The 17,479-nt window shown below is 33.6% G+C and overlaps 1 protein-coding gene across 2 annotated transcripts in view; it reads left to right on the top strand.

The window, feature by feature from the left end:
* LOC139521898 (uncharacterized) overlaps positions 1-16,418 on the top strand; it is a gene marked incomplete at its 5' end in the record, with an annotated part of 32,729 nt that extends 16,311 nt beyond the window's left edge. The window contains 4 exon segments of one of the 2 annotated variants that reach the window (XR_011664085.1): positions 10,640-10,784; positions 11,156-11,229; positions 15,660-16,007; positions 16,200-16,418. Coding sequence is in view for 1 of the 2 variants with exons in the window: in XM_071315607.1 (XP_071171708.1) it covers positions 10,640-10,784; positions 11,156-11,229; positions 15,660-15,709 (269 nt within the window). 2 annotated transcript variants of the gene reach the window in all.
* Positions 16,419-17,479: the final 1,061 nt, after the last annotated feature.

Raw genomic sequence — 17,479 nt, 5'->3', positions numbered from 1 at the left:
AAGTATCCAGAGGATGTAGGACCATTAAAGTGTCCATAACAAAACTATAAGTATCCAGAGGATGTAGGACCATTAAGTATAAGTATCCAGAGGATGTAGGACCATTAAGTATAAGTATCCAGAGGATGTAGGACCATTAAAGTATCCAGAGGATGTAGGACCATTAAAGTATCCAGAGGATGTAGGACCATTAAAGTGCCCATAACAAAAGTATAAGTATCTAGAGGATGTAGGACCATTAAAGTGTCCATAACAAAAGTATAAGTATCCAGAGGATGTAGGACCATTAAGTATAACTTGAGGATTTAGGACCATTAAGTATAAGTATCCAGAGGATGTAGGACCATTAAAGTGCCTATATTAACAAAAGTATAATTATCCAGAGGATGTAGGACCATTAAAGTGCCTATAACAAAAGTATAAGTATCCAGAGGATGTAGGACCATTTAAGTGCCCATAACAAAAGTATAAGTATCCAGAGGATGTAGGATCATTAAGTATAAGTATCCAGAGAATGTAGGACCATTAAGTATAAGTATCCAGAGGATGTAGTACCATTAAAGTGTCCATAACAAAAGTATAAGTATCCATAGGATGTAGGACCATTAAAGTGTCCATAACAAAAGTATAAGTATCCAGAGAATGTAGGACCATTAAGTATAACTTGAGGATTTAGGACCATTAAGTATAAGTATCCAGAGGATGTAGGACCATTAAAGTGCCTATATTAACAAAAGTATAATTATCCAGAGGATGTAGGACCATTAAAGTGCCCATAACAAAAGTATAAGTATCCAGAGGATGTAGGACCATTAAAGTGTCCATAACAAAAGTATAAGTATCCAGAGGATGTAGGACCATTAAGTATAAGTATCCAGAGGATGTAGGACCATTAAGTATAAGTATCCAGAGGATGTAGTACCATTAAAGTGTCCATAACAAAAGTATAAGTATCCAGAGGATGTAGGATCATTAAGTATAAGTATCCAGAGAATGTAGGACCATTAAGTATAAGTATCCAGAGGATGTAGTACCATTAAAGTATCCAGAGGATGTAGGACCATTAAAGTATCCAGAGGATGTAGGACCATTAAAGTGCCCATAACAAAAGTATAAGTATCCATAGGATGTAGGACCATTAAAGTGTCCATAACAAAAGTATAAGTATCCAGAGAATGTAGGACCATTAAGTATAACTTGAGGATTTAGGACCATTAAGTATAAGTATCCAGAGGATGTAGGACCATTAAAGTGCCTATATTAACAAAAGTATAAATATCCAGAGGATGTAGGACCATTAAAGTGCCCATAACAAAAGTATAAGTATCCAGAGGATGTAGGACCATTAAAGTGTCCATAACAAAAGTATAAGTATCCAGAGGATGTAGGACCATTAAGTATAAGTATCCAGAGGATGTAGGACCATTAAGTATAAGTATCCAGAGGATGTAGTACCATTAAAGTGTCCATAACAAAAGTATAAGTATCCAGAGGATGTAGGATCATTAAGTATAAGTATCCAGAGAATGTAGGACCATTAAGTATAAGTATCCAGAGGATGTAGTACCATTAAAGTGTCCATAACAAAAGTATAAGTATCCAGAGGATGTAGGACCATTAAGTATAAGTATCCAGAGGATGTAGGACCATTAAAGTGTCCATAACAAAAGTATAAGTATCCAGAGGATGTAGGACCATTAAGTATAACTTGAGGATGTAGGACCATTAAAGTGCCCATAACAAAAGTATAAGTATCCAGAGGATGTAGGACCATTAAGTATAACTTGAGGATTTAGGACCATTAAGTATAAGTATCCAGAGGATGTAGGACCATTAAAGTGCCTATATTAACAAAAGTATAATTATCCAGAGGATGTAGGACCATTAAAGTGCCCATAACAAAAGTATAAGTATCCAGAGGATGTAGGACCATTAAAGTGCCCATAACAAAAGTATAAGTATCCAGAGGATGTAGGATCATTAAGTATAAGTATCCAGAGAATGTAGGACCATTAAGTATAAGTATCCAGAGGATGTAGTACCATTAAAGTGTCCATAACAAAAGTATAAGTATCCAGAGGATGTAGGACCATTAAGTATAAGTATCCAGAGGATGTAGGACCATTAAAGTGTCCATAACAAAAGTATAAGTATCCAGAGGATGTAGTACCATTAAAGTGCCCATAACAAAAGTATAAGTATCCAGAGGATGTAGGACCATTAAGTATAACTTGAGGATGTAGTACCATTAAAGTGCCCATAACAAAAGTGTAAGTATCCAGAGGATGTAGGACCATTAAAGTGTCCATAACAAAAGTATAAGTATCCAGAGGATGTAGGACCATTAAGTATAACTTGAGGATGTAGTACCATTAAAGTGCCCATAACAAAAGTATAAGTATCCAGAGGATGTAGGACCATTAAGAATAACTTGAGGATGTAGGACCATTAAGTATAAGTATCCAGAGGATGTAGGACCATTAAAGTGCCCATAACAAAAGTATAAGTATCCAGAGGATGTAGGACCATTAAAGTGTCCATAACAAAAGTATAAGTATCCAGAGGATGTAGGACCATTAAGTATAACTTGAGGATGTAGTACCATTAAAGTGCCCATAACAAAAGTATAAGTATCCAGAGGATGTAGGACCATTAAAGTGTCCATAACAAAAGTATAAGTATCCAGAGGATGTAGGACCATTAAGTATAACTTGAGGATGTAGGACCATTAAGAATAAGTATCCAGAGGATGTAGGACCATTAAAGTGCCCATAACAAAAGTATAAGTATCCAGAGGATGTAGGACCATTAAAGTGTCCATAACAAAAGTATAAGTATCCAGAGGATGTAGGACTATTAAAGTGCCCATAACAAAAGTATAAGTATCCAGAGGATGTAGGACCATTAAAGTGCCCATAACAAAAGTATAAGTATCCAGAGGATGTAGGACCATTAAAGTGTCCATAACAAAAGTATAAGTATCCAGAGGATGTAGGACCATTAAGTATAACTTGAGGATGTAGGACCATTAAGAATAAGTATCCAGAGGATGTAGGACCATTAAAGTGCCCATAACAAAAGTATAAGTATCCAGAGGATGTAGGACCATTAAAGTGTCCATAACAAAAGTATAAGTATCCAGAGGATGTAGGACTATTAAAGTGCCCATAACAAAAGTATAAGTATCCAGAGGATGTAGGACCATTAAAGTGCCCATAACAAAAGTATAAGTATCCAGAGGATGTAGGACCATTAAAGTATCCAGAGGATGTAGGACCATTAAAGTGTCCATAACAAAAGTATAAGTATCCAGAGGATGTAGGACCATTAAGTATAACTTGAGGATGTAGTACCATTAAAGTGCCCATAACAAAAGTATAAGTATCCAGAGGATGTAGGACCATTAAGTATAACTTGAGGATGTAGGACCATTAAGTATAAGTATCCAGAGGATGTAGGACCATTAAAGTGCCCATAACAAAAGTATAAGTATCCAGAGGATGTAGGACCATTAAAGTGTCCATAACAAAAGTATAAGTATCCAGAGGATGTAGGACCATTAAGTATAACTTGAGGATGTAGGACCATTAAAGTGCCCATAACAAAAGTATAAGTATCCAGAGGATGTAGGACCATTAAAGTGTCCATAACAAAAGTATAAGTATCCAGAGGATGTAGGACTATTAAAGTGCCCATAACAAAAGTATAAGTATCCAGAGGATGTAGGACCATTAAGTATAACTTGAGGATGTAGTACCATTAAAGTGCCCATAACAAAAGTATAAGTATCCAGAGGATGTAGGACCATTAAAGTGTCCATAACAAAAGTATAAGTATCCAGAGGATGTAGGACCATTAAGTATAACTTGAGGATGTAGGACCATTAAGAATAAGTATCCAGAGGATGTAGGACCATTAAAGTGTCCATAACAAAAGTATAAGTATCCAGAGGATGTAGGACCATTAAAGTGTCCATAACAAAAGTATAAGTATCCAGAGGATGTAGGACCATTAAAGTGCCCATAACAAAAGTATAAGTATCCAGAGGATGTAGGACCATTAAAGTGTCCATAACAAAAGTATAAGTATCCAGAGGATGTAGGACCATTAAAGTGCCCATAACAAAAGTATAAGTATCCAGAGGATGTAGGACCATTAAAGTGTCCATAACAAAAGTATAAGTATCCAGAGGATGTAGGACCATTAAGTATAACTTGAGGATGTAGTACCATTTAAGTGCCCATAACAAAAGTATAAGTATCCAGAGGATGTAGGACCATTAAAGTGTCCATAACAAAAGTATAAGTATCCAGAGGATGTAGGACCATTAAGTATAACTTGAGGATGTAGGACCATTAAGAATAAGTATCCAGAGGATGTAGGACCATTAAAGTGCCCATAACAAAAGTATAAGTATCCAGAGGATGTAGGACCATTAAGTATAACTTGAGGATGTAGTACCATTAAAGTGCCCATAACAAAAGTATAAGTATCCAGAGGATGTAGGACCATTAAAGTGCCCATAACAAAAGTATAAGTATCCAGAGGATGTAGGACTATTAAAGTGCCCATAACAAAACTATAAGTATCCAGAGGATGTAGGACCATTAAGTATAAGTATCCAGAGGATGTAGGACCATTAAAGTGTCCATAACAAAAGTATAAGTATCCAGAGGATGTAGGATCATTAAGTATAAGTATCCAGAGGATGTAGGACCATTAAGTATAAGTATCCAGAGGATGTAGGACCATTAAGTATAAGTATCCAGAGGATGTAGGACCATTAAAGTGTCCATAACAAAAGTATAAGTATCCAGAGGATGTAGGACCATTAAGTATAACTTGAGGATGTAGTACCATTAAAGTGCCCATAACAAAAGTATAAGTATCCAGAGGATGTAGGACCATTAAGTATAAGTATCCAGAGGATGTAGGACCATTAAGTATAAGTATCCAGAGGATGTAGGACCATTAAGTATAACTTGAGGATGTAGGACCATTAAGTATAAGTATCCAGAGGATGTAGGACCATTAAAGTGTCTATAACAAAAGTATAAGTATCCAGAGGATGTAGGACCATTAAAGTGTCCATAGCAAAAGTATAAGTATCCAGAGGATGTAGGACCATTAAAGTATCCAGAGGATGTAGGACCATTAAAGTGTCCATAACAAAAGTATAAGTATCCAGAGGATGTAGGACCATTAAAGTGTCCATAACTAAATAGCAATTTATATTCAGTCATCATTTTAATGAAGAGAGTAAAAAAAATACCGGTATTCACTTTTTTTCTGAACAAATTTTTTTTCTCCATGAAATAAAAAATGATTGAACAATTCACTAGTATATTCTTGCATAAGAGGTGCAAAGCATTTTTGGATAACTTTTCCTACAGTTTGAATGTTAGGAAGTGTTCACTTTGCTAGCTGTTTGCACATACATTGGAGGTGTGCATGTGGCCAGGATTTTAATTTTTATAAAGAAAGGCTCTTTTGGGAGATTGTTGAACTATGTCATTTGTGGAGTATTTATTTGTACAAGAGGTAGTCCTACAGTGAACCATAAATTTATGTGCTCCCATGCTCAACTTTGTGTACTTTAAAATATGACTTTTATGTGCTCCCATGCTCAACTTTGGGTATTTTAAAATAAGACTGTAAGATGTTGGGCATCATTTGTGTTTTCCCAGACAAAATAATATCTGTCACCAAGGTCCACTCAAGAGCATAAGGGGGAGCTAACTCGTATGTGCTGGAACCAAGGGACAGGGGGTCAGTCTATCTTTAGACTTAATGTTCTGATAGGCATAGCTAAAATGCAAGGAAGGACAAGTTAGACGAATGATGATAACAAATCAATTAGTAAACAATTCCAAATAATAATTATAATCTATTTAAGTACAAAGTATCAAATCTAAATATCAAATCCAAAGTAAAAACTATTTCTCTTAAAATGTAAGATATAAAATAAATATCAAAATTACTAAAATATTACTTAGTCTCAAATTCCAAATGTAAAAAGTCCCAAAATAGAAGATTTTCAAAAAGGATTTTCCAAAGTTAAATTAGGAGTCAGAGATAATTTTGTCTCAACATTACAGTTACGCTTCCGAAACACTGACTGCCTATCCAAAATTTCACAACAATATTTATACTAAAATCTAGAATTAATAAATATGTCTCGACATGTTAAGTAAGTACTCTCATTAACAAAAATAGACGTTAATTAAAAAAGCCTAATCCTATAATGTTTTGATAAAATCATAAATTTTTGGAGTGACATATGCTAATCACAATTAATATTTCAAAATAAAGTGCTTTGAGCAATTTGTGACATTTCAAGTACTAATGTCACAGCATAGGTAAAAATAGATTAAACAAATTAAAAATTTTACAAAATACAAACATAAAATTTCTATTCTTAAAATAAAACATATTTTATCCAAAATAACACTAACACAAATAGAAGCCAAATAACACACCATGACATATCTCAAAGAAAGTCCTACATTGACTTTGTTATTGAATACAGTTACTTCAGAGTGGAGTTGGAGGGGGGCATCACATTATCTATTCTGCCATATATTTCATACCTTTTGACAACTCAACATCAATTTAAAAGGCTATTGATCAAATTTTTGTCCATCATAAAAATGATCAAATCCTTTGATTTTCTTGGTGCTGCTATGTTCATATATGTTTCTGAATGTTCTTCTAAATTATTTGTACACATGTACTTTAATTAGTCTGTGGTATTTAATATTTATTTGTTTATGATTCTCTGTCACTCAATTAAGTTTATGTTGTTAACATATTAATTACAATACACTACAGTAATTTTGTTCACTTGTATTTTTTTCAATCAGCAAAAATAAGGTTTTGTCATAAAATCATAAAACTAGAGGCTCTAAAGAGCCTGTGTCGCTCACCTGTATTTTCTGATGCTTTGGAAATCATGTAAAATAAGGTTAAAATCATAATTTATAGTATAAGATATCATAAGATACTATAATAATATTTAAGATAATAGCAAACCAGATGCTCTGCAGGGCGCAGCTTTATATGACCGCAGAGGTAGAACCCTGAACAGTTGGGGCAAGTATGGACACAACATTTAAGCTTGATACAGCTCTGAATTTGGATTGTGATTGAAAATTTGACACAACATAGGTTTCTGACACAGAAAGAATGTGGCCTAAGAACTTAAACTGAAAAACTTAAAAAATTTAAATTGGACATTTACCTATTATGGTCCAATATCCAAAATCTAAATACATGGTTAGATTCAGCATATCATAGAACCCCAAGAATTCAATTTTTGATGAAATCAAATAATGTTCAAATTTAGACCCTTTAGACCTCAATGTTGACCAATTTGATAACCGAGCCCAAACATTAAAAATCTAAATACATGGTTAGAGTCAGCATATTGAAGAATCCACTATATTCAATTTTTGTTGAAATCAAATAAAGTTTAATTTTGGACCCCCATTTGGACCAACTTGGAAACTGGGCCCATAATCAAAATATAAGTACATGTTTAGATTCAGCATATCAAAGAACCCCAATAATTCATTTTTTTGCTGAAATCAAACAAAGTTTAATTCTGGACCCTTTTGGCCCCTAATTCCTAAACTGTAGGGACCAAAACTCCCAAAATCAATCGCAACCTTCCTTTTGTGGTCATAAACCTTGTGTTAAAATTTCATAGATTTCAATTTTTTTATTCTAAAGTTATTGTGCAAAAACAACGAAAAATGCTTATTTGGGACCTTTTTTTGGCCCCTAATTCAAAAACTGTTGGGACCAAAACTCCCAAAATCAATCCCAACCTTCCTTTTGTGGTCATAAACCTTATGTAAAAATTTCATATATCTGTTTACTTATACTAAAGTTATTGTGCGAAAACCAAGAAAAATGCTCCCGGAGGGACCAAAACTCCCAAAATCAATCCCAACCTTCCTTTTATGGTCATAAACCTTGTGTTTAAATTTCATTGATTTCTATTTACTTATACTAAAGTTATAGTGCAAAAACCTGAGGGGCAGCAACCCAACAACTCGTTGTCAGATTTGTCTGTAAATTTCAGGGCAGATACATCTAAATTTGATGAACATTTTTGCCATAGTCAGATTTGCTCTAAGGGAGCTACCATTTGATTTTTATGGGGGGGCTATAGGATGAAAAAATTTGTCCTGCATTTTTTTTTAGCTGTAATCTCTGTCCTGCCTTTTTATTTTTCACTCTGTTCGGTCCTGCCTTTTTCTTTTAGTTTATCCTGACTTTTTTTTTACCTAAATTGTCGTCCTGACTTTTTTTTTTGCAAGTGTCTCATCCTGCCTTTTTTTTTTAACTCAAAACTCCTGTCCTGCCTATTTTTTCAAATTTCATCCTAGCCCCCCCCCCCCCCCCATAAAAATCAAATGGTAGCTCCCTAAATGCTTCAGTTTCAGAGATATAAACCAAAAACTGCATTTTACCCTTTGTACTATTTTGACTTATTTGTAGATCTTATTTTGCTGAACATTATTGCTGTTTACAGTTTATCTCTATCTACAATAATATTCAAGATAACAACCAAAAGCTGCAAAATTTTTCTGAAAATTACCAATTCAGGGGCAGCAACCCAACAACAAGTTGTCTGATTCATCTGAAAATTTAAGGCCAGATAGAATTTGACCTGATTAACAATTTTATCCCATGTCAGATTTTTTTCTAAATGCTTTGGTTTCAGAGATATAAGCCAATATCTACATTTTACCCCTTGTTTCTATTTTAAGCCATGGCGGCCAACTTGGTTGGTTGGCCGGGTCACCGGCACATTTTTAGCTCACCTGGCCCAAAGGGCCAAGTGAGCTTTTCTCATCAATTCAGCATTACATTTTTATTTTTTGAACTTCTTCTAGAGAACCACTGAATGGAATGAAACCGAACATGGCATGAATGTTCTTTATGAGGTGCTGACCAAGTGTTGTTACTTTGTAGTCGATCCATCATCCAAGATGGCCGCCAGCGGGGGACTTACTTTAACATAGGACCCTATGGGAAATGCATACAAATTACTTCTTTTAGAGAACCACTAAATGGAATGAAACCAAACATGGCATGAATGTTCCATATGAGGTGATGACCAAGTGTTGTTACTTTGTAGCTGATCAATCATCCAAGATGGCCACCAGCGTGTCACTTAGTTTAACATAGGACCCTATGGGAAATGCATACAAATGACTTCTTTTACAGAACCACTGAATAGAAAGAAACCAAACATAGTATGAATGTTCCTTATGAGGTGATGACCAAGTGTTGTTACTTTGTAGCTGATCCATCATCCAAGATGGCCACCAGTGGAGGACTTAGTTTAACATAGGACTCAATGGGAAATACATACAAATGACTTCTATTAGAGAACCACTGAATGGAATGAAACCAAACATAGTATGAATGTTCCTTCTGAGGTGATGACCAAGTGTTGTTACTTTGTAGCCGATCCATCATCCAAGATGGCCACCAGTGGAGGACTTAGTTTAACATAGGACTCAATGGGAAATACATACAAATGTCTTCTTTTAGAGAACCACTTAATGGAATGAAACCAAACATAGCATGAATGTTACTTATGACGTGCTGACCAAGTGTTGTTACTTTGTAGCCGATCCATCATCCAAGATGGCCGCCAGCGGGGGACTTAGTTTAACAAAGGACCCTAGGGGAAATACATACAAATGACTTCTTAAAGAGAACAACTGAATGAAATGAAACCAAACATAGTATGAATGTCCCTTATGAAGTGTTGACCAAGTGTTGTTACTTTGTAGCCGATCCATCATCCAAGATGGACCCAATGGGATAAACATACAAAAGTCTTCTTTTAGAGAACCACTGAATGGAATGAAACCAAACATAGCATGAATGTTCCTTATGAGGTACTGACCAAGGGTTGTTACTTTGTAGCCAAATTTCATCTTTTTTTATATGATTTCAAAAACCCAAGTAGAGTCAGGTGAGCAATACAGGCTCTTGAGAGCCTCTAGTTTTAACTAGATACCCAAATGATGATTGTGGCCAAGTTTTGTTTAATTTGGCTAAAAATAGCACATAAGGGTAAAATGCAGTTTTTGGCTCATCTCTCTGAAACCAAAGCATTTAGAGCAAATCTGATGAGATAAAATTGTTTGTAATGTCAAGTTCTATCTGCCCTGAAATTTTCAGACCTATCAGGCAAGCAAAGTAATATCTACAAACACATCACCATCACCAAAATACAATTTTGTCATGAATTCATCTCGTCCTTTGTTTAATATGCACATAGACCAAGGTGAGCGATTCAGGCTCTTTAGAACCTCTAGTTTGAAATTTTTATAGTTTTGTCAAATGGTCAAGGTGAATATTTTGTCAAAATTTAATAAAATTAAACTAGTCAAATTTATTTTAGTCAAGGTTTGGTGCCATGTTAAATATGTATTTTTTTTTTATCTTAGAAGAAAAACATTAAGCTTTGGTTGATTGCTGTACGAAAAATACTACTTTTTTCATCCCTGGATGAAAAACATTTAGCTAGGGTTATTAACCAATCAAATTTTAAGGTTCTTACATCATTAAAATTATAACATTGACAGCAAATAATGACAATATTAATTTTCAGAGGAACAAATCTGTTTTGTATGGCAGTATCAAGAAAATGATGGAACATGGAAAACATATGATACAGATACACAGGCTAAGCTTGAACAGACCTTCATCAAAAGGAATGGTAAAGGCACAGTGGTTATTGATTTTGAAGGTCATAAGTAAGTTTCTAAGGTTTTATATTTGAAGGTCATCAGTTTCTTAGTTTTATTGACAACAGTTATCAACAATATATAAAAGGGCATGATAAGTAATTCTTAAAATACCCCACATAACAACAGACCACATTTACATCTTCTCCTGAGTTGTCCTCATCCTACTACTAAACAAACATACATAAAATAAATGAAGATGGTTTGGAGTTATGAAAAGGACAAGTTTCATCATCCTATACAAGCTATAGACCATGTATAGGCACAAATGATATCATATGGACACTTTGTGGGGACTGGACGAGTTTTAGGGGAATAATATGTTTCTGAGTTTCACATTCAGATAGAGAAATTATTTTAATCCAGCAATTTTGTTTTAGTGAAAGAGTAGTATTTGAGAAAATGGAACAGAGACGAATAGACAAACATCATAGGAGACAAGTTAGGAGAATAGGTATGTTATATGGTTGAACTTTTTAAAATTCTAGATTTCTAATATGATGTCCTTTTGGTATCTTTTGCTTTTTTATCAACTGCAATCATTTGAATCATTTACTTCATAGAAGTCATAAAATTAATTGATAAATAAAAATCAGTAATTTTGTTGAAAAGAATAAATATTCAATCTTAAAAGTAATGAAAAATGGCATAAAACAATAATCTGAATTGACTGTTTTAAATGCTTTCTACACTTTGGCATTATGTTTTCCAATCTGTGTGTCTGTTTGTTTTTCCGTTCAATAGTCGTTCATTCGTTATAAGTCTGTCTGTCCTGTTTCAGGTTAGAGTTTTTGGTCATGGTAGTTTTTGATGAAGTTGAAGTCTAATCAACTTGAAACTTAGTACACATGTTCCCTATATGATATGATCTTTCTAATTTTAATGCCAAATTAGAGTTTAACCCATTTTTAACAGTCCATTGAACATAGAAAGTGATAGTGAGAGTGGGGCATCCATGTACTATGGACACATTCTTGTTATGAACTTCTTTAAAATATTTTGGCAGCACAAACTAATTTCTTTTTCAGTCCAGATTTAAGATACATCCCATTCTTTTAAAGGTCAAGGTCATTATTACCTTAAGTATAGATTATTGAAAAATTGATTTCAGGATGGTAACTTGGATTTTCCTTGCTTGAATTTGAATGAATGTTATTATGATATAAGATTTAGGGAAGGAAAAAAGCCTGTTGATTAAGAGTAAACAGAGATCAAGGTCTTGCTTAGTTAAAATTAGACTTATATAGTTTGAAATTTTGGGAATGAGAAGTCTATTTTAAAAATCTTCTTTTCTATAACAACTGAGAAAAGCTCAGTCAAACATGGACTGGGGTATCTAGTATAAGGTAAATAAATGTTTTTAGTTCCTGTCAATCAACCAACATGGCTTCCATGGCTTAAAATTGAACACAAGTGTAAAAGTGCATGTACCTATAAAATTGTCCAATATCTTAACAAGAGTGCACACGCTGAAGTGTTTCGTCTTCTTTATTAATCATTGATATTATGTTGATAGTCCTAAATATAAAGCTTTATTACAACTATCACATAAACTTAACATTAACCAAGAAAATTAAACAATGAACCATGAAAATTTGGTCAAGATCAGATGAACCATGTCAAGCACACATGTACAGCTAACAAGTCTTCCATACAACAAATATACTGGAAATTCAGAAATTACTGCGTGCATTTATTATTGCGATTTTGTCATTTTAGACTTAAATGCGATTTTATTTTTTACGATTTTGAAGAAAAATCCTGTTTGATTCATATAAAATATTTCAAAATGCGAGTTTAAATTATTGCGTTTACAACTCTGTCGCATTTTTCGCAATAATAAAAACCTCGCAATAATTTCTGAATTTACAGTAGTTGACCTCCCATACAGAAAAAATTATCACTAGGCCAACTGCATTGCTCAACTGGCCGCCAGTTGAGCTACCAGTTGAGGGCCAGTTGAGGGCTAGCTGGCCATCAGTTGAGCAAATAGTTAAGGGCCAGTTGAGGGCTATAATAGCTGGATTTTTGCCATGCAAATAAGGTAGCCCATAACTATCAATGCTCAACTTTATGCAAATTAGTTGAGCAACGTTGAGAAAATATCATAGTTGAGGGCTAGGTATCCAACAGTTGAGCAATTAGAGTTGAGGGCTACCTGGCCAACAGTTGAGGACCAGGTCATTAAAAGTTGAGGGCTAGGTGGCCAATAGATGAGGGCCAGGTCATTAAAAGTTGAGGGCTAGGTCTTTAAAAGTTGAGCATTGTGTGGTAATTGCACACTGATGACTACACATTGTAGAAAAAATAAATTTAAATTGTGTATTTTTATAGCCAAAATACTGCTGAAAAACCTCAACTCACAACAGACTACATGAATGCTTTATCCTTGCTTTTTAGAAGTTATCTAGCAAATAAGAATAGATCTCTAGTTTTATACCAAATTCATTATATTAGAATATTCTTATTTTATTAGTAATACTTTCTTAAACAAATTGTCTTAATAATAAGATAAACATGTCTCCTGTACGTCTTACACATTTTGACAATACATAAATTAATGCATAAATACATTGTCGCATTTTTTTCTTCACTCTTTAAAGTTTATAAAGAAAACACTTTACATATCACTATTTTGAACTAAAAGAGCATAATTATACACTTATTAAAAATGGTGGAAATCAAATCTAATCCAACATTTTGTCCAATGTACTTAATACCAAAAGATGTTTCCAGAAATATGTGTAAAACATCAATCTTCCTAAATCCAAGAGTCATGTCATCAGAAGAATACACTGCACTTATCAATGTCAATACAGTTATTTGTAACTTTTTTTTATCTACATTCATTGTAAAATTCATATTTTATTCATGATAGCTAGAAGACATCTTTGCTTGCCATGTGCATGCTCAAACCCAGTTCAAATTTTAAATGGTTGAGTTTCTTTTGGGTATTGTGACAGTGTGATCACTTTGAGATTTGCCCCTAATAATAACTGTTAATTACCTCAATCTTTAATATTTGATATATCTTATAATAAAAGAAATACTGTTTGTTTTTTATCTTTATGTCAAAGATTTAGTTAAGTTAAAATACAGAAAAATGTATAGAAACATGTGTTTCCCTTAATTTTGCCTCAAACTTTGTGTACATTTATAATAATACTTCCTGTCCATTTGCACTAACATAGGCGGATTTAGAGGGGGGCCCAGGGGGCCCGGGCCCCCCCTTTTCGGGAAAAAATGTGGTTGCTTATATAGAGAATCACTTAAGCGTGACCGGAGCGGGCCCCCACTTATGAAATTTTCTGGATCCGCCACTGACTAAAGACAAATAAAACAGATGGCACATAACATTTATATCACCAGGTCATATTTCTGAAGCTCAACTTTTGTTCAACTATAAAAAAAAAAAAATCAAAGTCTGAACGCTCAACTTTTCCTCATCTACAAAAATTTCAAAGTCTGAATGCTCAACTTTTGCTCAACTACAAAAATTTCAATGTCTGAATGCTCAACTTTTGCTCAACTACAAAAATTTCAAAGTCTGAATGCTCAACTTTTGCTCAACTATATGAAAACCAAAGATCAATTGCTCAACTTTTCCTCAACTTAATGGCCAGCTTAAGTTGAGGGCCAGTTGAGCGACATCTATCCAACATACACTGCTTGGCCAGGTTTGAGTTGAGCTAAGATGCTCAACACCTAGCCCTCAACTATTTTGCTTAAAACAGCTAGCCCTCAACTGTCCGCCACATGGCCATCAACTGGCCCTCAACTTTTTTTTCTGTAGGGGCTGTTGCTTATAGTTTAAAAAACCCCAGATAAAAACACTAAAACTAAACACTGACCAATGAACCATGAAAATGAGGTCAAGGTCAAATTAAACCTGCAGGACTAACATATAGATCATAAAATATTTCCTTACATCAAATATAGTTGACCTATTGCATTAAGTATTTGAATAAAGACCAAAACTCAAAACTTAACTTTGACCACTGAACCATGAAAATTAGGTCAAGGTCAAATGACACCTGCCATATAGACATGCACACCTTACAATCATTCCATACAACAAATATAGTATACCTTTTGCATACAGTATAACATAAACAGACCAAAACACAAAATCTTAACTATAACCACTGAATCATGAAAATGAGGTCAAGGTCAGATGACACCTGCCAGTTGGACATGTGCACCTTAGTTTTTTCCATACACCAAATATACTAGACCTATTGCTTATAGTATCTGAGATACAGACTTGACCACCAAAACTTGACCTTGTACACTGATCCATGAAATGAGGTCTATCCCTATGTCAAGCTGTCTGCGACAAAAGTCACAGGCTCAACAAAAACCATAATAAATAGCATTTTCTGACCTCACATAATGCATTTTCCCTGTCTGGCCATTATCTTCAAAATTGTAAAAAATTGAGAGAAACTGTGAATGGCAAAAATTATATTTAAATAAATTTAACAAAAGTTATTTCAATCAACTCCTTACTAACTGTTATACCTAGATAGAAATGTAAGAATATAAGTGAACCAACACCTAAAGTGGTGATTGTGCGATAGGGTAAGACTAGATAGAAATGATAAGTAGCAAAAATGATGAGCATACAGCAAGAAAATATTTATGGAGGTCTACAATTATCTTAGATAATAATAATAATTTTAGATATCCTGATACCCAATTATGGAGATCCTGAAATATTTAACCAATTTTAGAGAACTATAGGTATTGATTCCATGTTGAAATAACAGATTTACTACAAATGCTCTTTTTTTATGCCAAAAATTAGCTTTTTCATAATATAAAAGTTGTTATCAGTTCTATGTTAATCACAGAATTAAAAAAATGTTATTTGTTTCTTTGCAGAGGCTGATGCAGAAAGACTGAAAGAGCTTCAGGATATGTTCTCAAGTTAAAACTAAACTGTTTTAAATGAAACAGTGTGATAAAGGATAAATGTAATGTCATTCTGTTTAATTGTGCTTCATTTTATTCAATTTTTAAATTTACTCTTTTATTGTGTATGTTATTTTATAAAGAAGAAAAACCAATATGACATTTATGATTTGTTTGTTGAAGTAGGATGTTATCATTAAGTTTATGGTTAAACAGAAAATAATTTATTGTGCTCTTTGTACTTTGAATACTATTGAAGAGGAAATACATTTTGTATTACAATGTGAATGGTATAAAGATTTACAGAGACAGTTTCAGGCATAGATTACCTTAGCTGTATTTGGCATAACTTTTATGAATTTTGGTCCTTAATGCTCTTCAACTTCGTACTTTATTTGGCCTTTTTAACTGTTTTTAATTCGAGCGTCACTGATGAGTCTTTTGTAGACGAAACGCGCGTCTGGCGTATATACAAAATTTAGTCCTGGTATCTATGATGAGTTTATTTAGTAAATGTTATTAAATAGGCACCCATTGTCAGCACTGACTATGTCAAAGATTTGTGTTATTTGTGTAAATTCCAATTTTATGTATTTAATCATAGGAAGGATATACTTGATATTTATTTGCTTCTCTTATGTAATATGTCATGTTATGTCATAAAAATGTGTATGTATTCATTGTACTGTTACATAATGCACTTAAAGTAATAAAGAATTGAATTATCAATTTTATAGGTTAGTGTCTAGATCTGGATGCTATTTACTTGCAACATTTTAATATTCATTTTGGGAGTTTTCTCATGTCTTGACTCGACATTTTGACTCAATCACATGACATTGTTTATTGAAATATAACTCTGACTTGAACTTTGACTGAATTCTAGCTCAAACTCAAAATTGTCACTAATGACTTTGATAAATTGAAGCAGTAGTGGCATATGATAAAATTTTGCATAATAACTTTTCTCAATGTACTGTGTGAAGTATATTGTTTAAAAAAAAAAAATGATATTTTTAATTAAGGTTAATTTTATATATCTATTTATTTTTATAACATTTTTATACGACCGCAAAATTTGAAAAAATTTTCGTCGTATATTGCTATCACGTTGGCGTTGTCGTCTGCGTCGTCGTCGTCGTCGTCCGAATACTTTTAGTTTTCGCACTCTAACTTTAGTAAAAGTGAATGGAAATCTATGAAATTTTAACACAAGGTTTATGACCACAAAAGGAAGGTTGGTATTGATTTTGGGAGTTTTGGTCCCAACATTTTAGGAATTAGGGGCCAAAAAGGGCCCAAATAAGCATTTTCTTGGTTTTCGCACTATAACTTTAGTTTAAGTTAATAGAAATCTATGAAATTTTGACACAAGGTTTATGACCACAAAAGAACGGTTGGGATTGATTTTGGGAGTTTTGGTTTCAACAGTTTAGGAATTAGGGGCCAAAAAAGGGCCCAAATAAGCATTATTCTTGGTTTTCGCACAATAACTTTAGTTTGAGTAAATAGAAATAAATGAAATTTAAACACAATGTTAATGACTACAAAAGGAAGGTTGGTATTGATTTTGGGAGTTTAGGTCCCAACAGTTTAGGAATTAGGGGCCAAAAAGGGACCCAAATAAGCATTTTTCTTGGTTTTCTCACCATAACGTTAGTATAAGTAAATAGAAATCTATGAAATTTAAACACAAGGTTTATGACCATAAAAGGAAGGTTGGTATTGATTTTGGGAGTTTTGGTCCCAACAGAATAAGGGGCCCAAAGGGTCCAAAATTAAACTTTGTT

Source organism: Mytilus edulis, chromosome 4 (genome assembly GCF_963676685.1).
Source record: "Mytilus edulis chromosome 4, xbMytEdul2.2, whole genome shotgun sequence".
NCBI lineage: Eukaryota > Metazoa > Mollusca > Bivalvia > Mytilida > Mytilidae > Mytilus > Mytilus edulis.
Note: the sequence above shows the minus strand (reverse complement) of the source record. Positions and strands in the feature narration are given on the sequence as shown.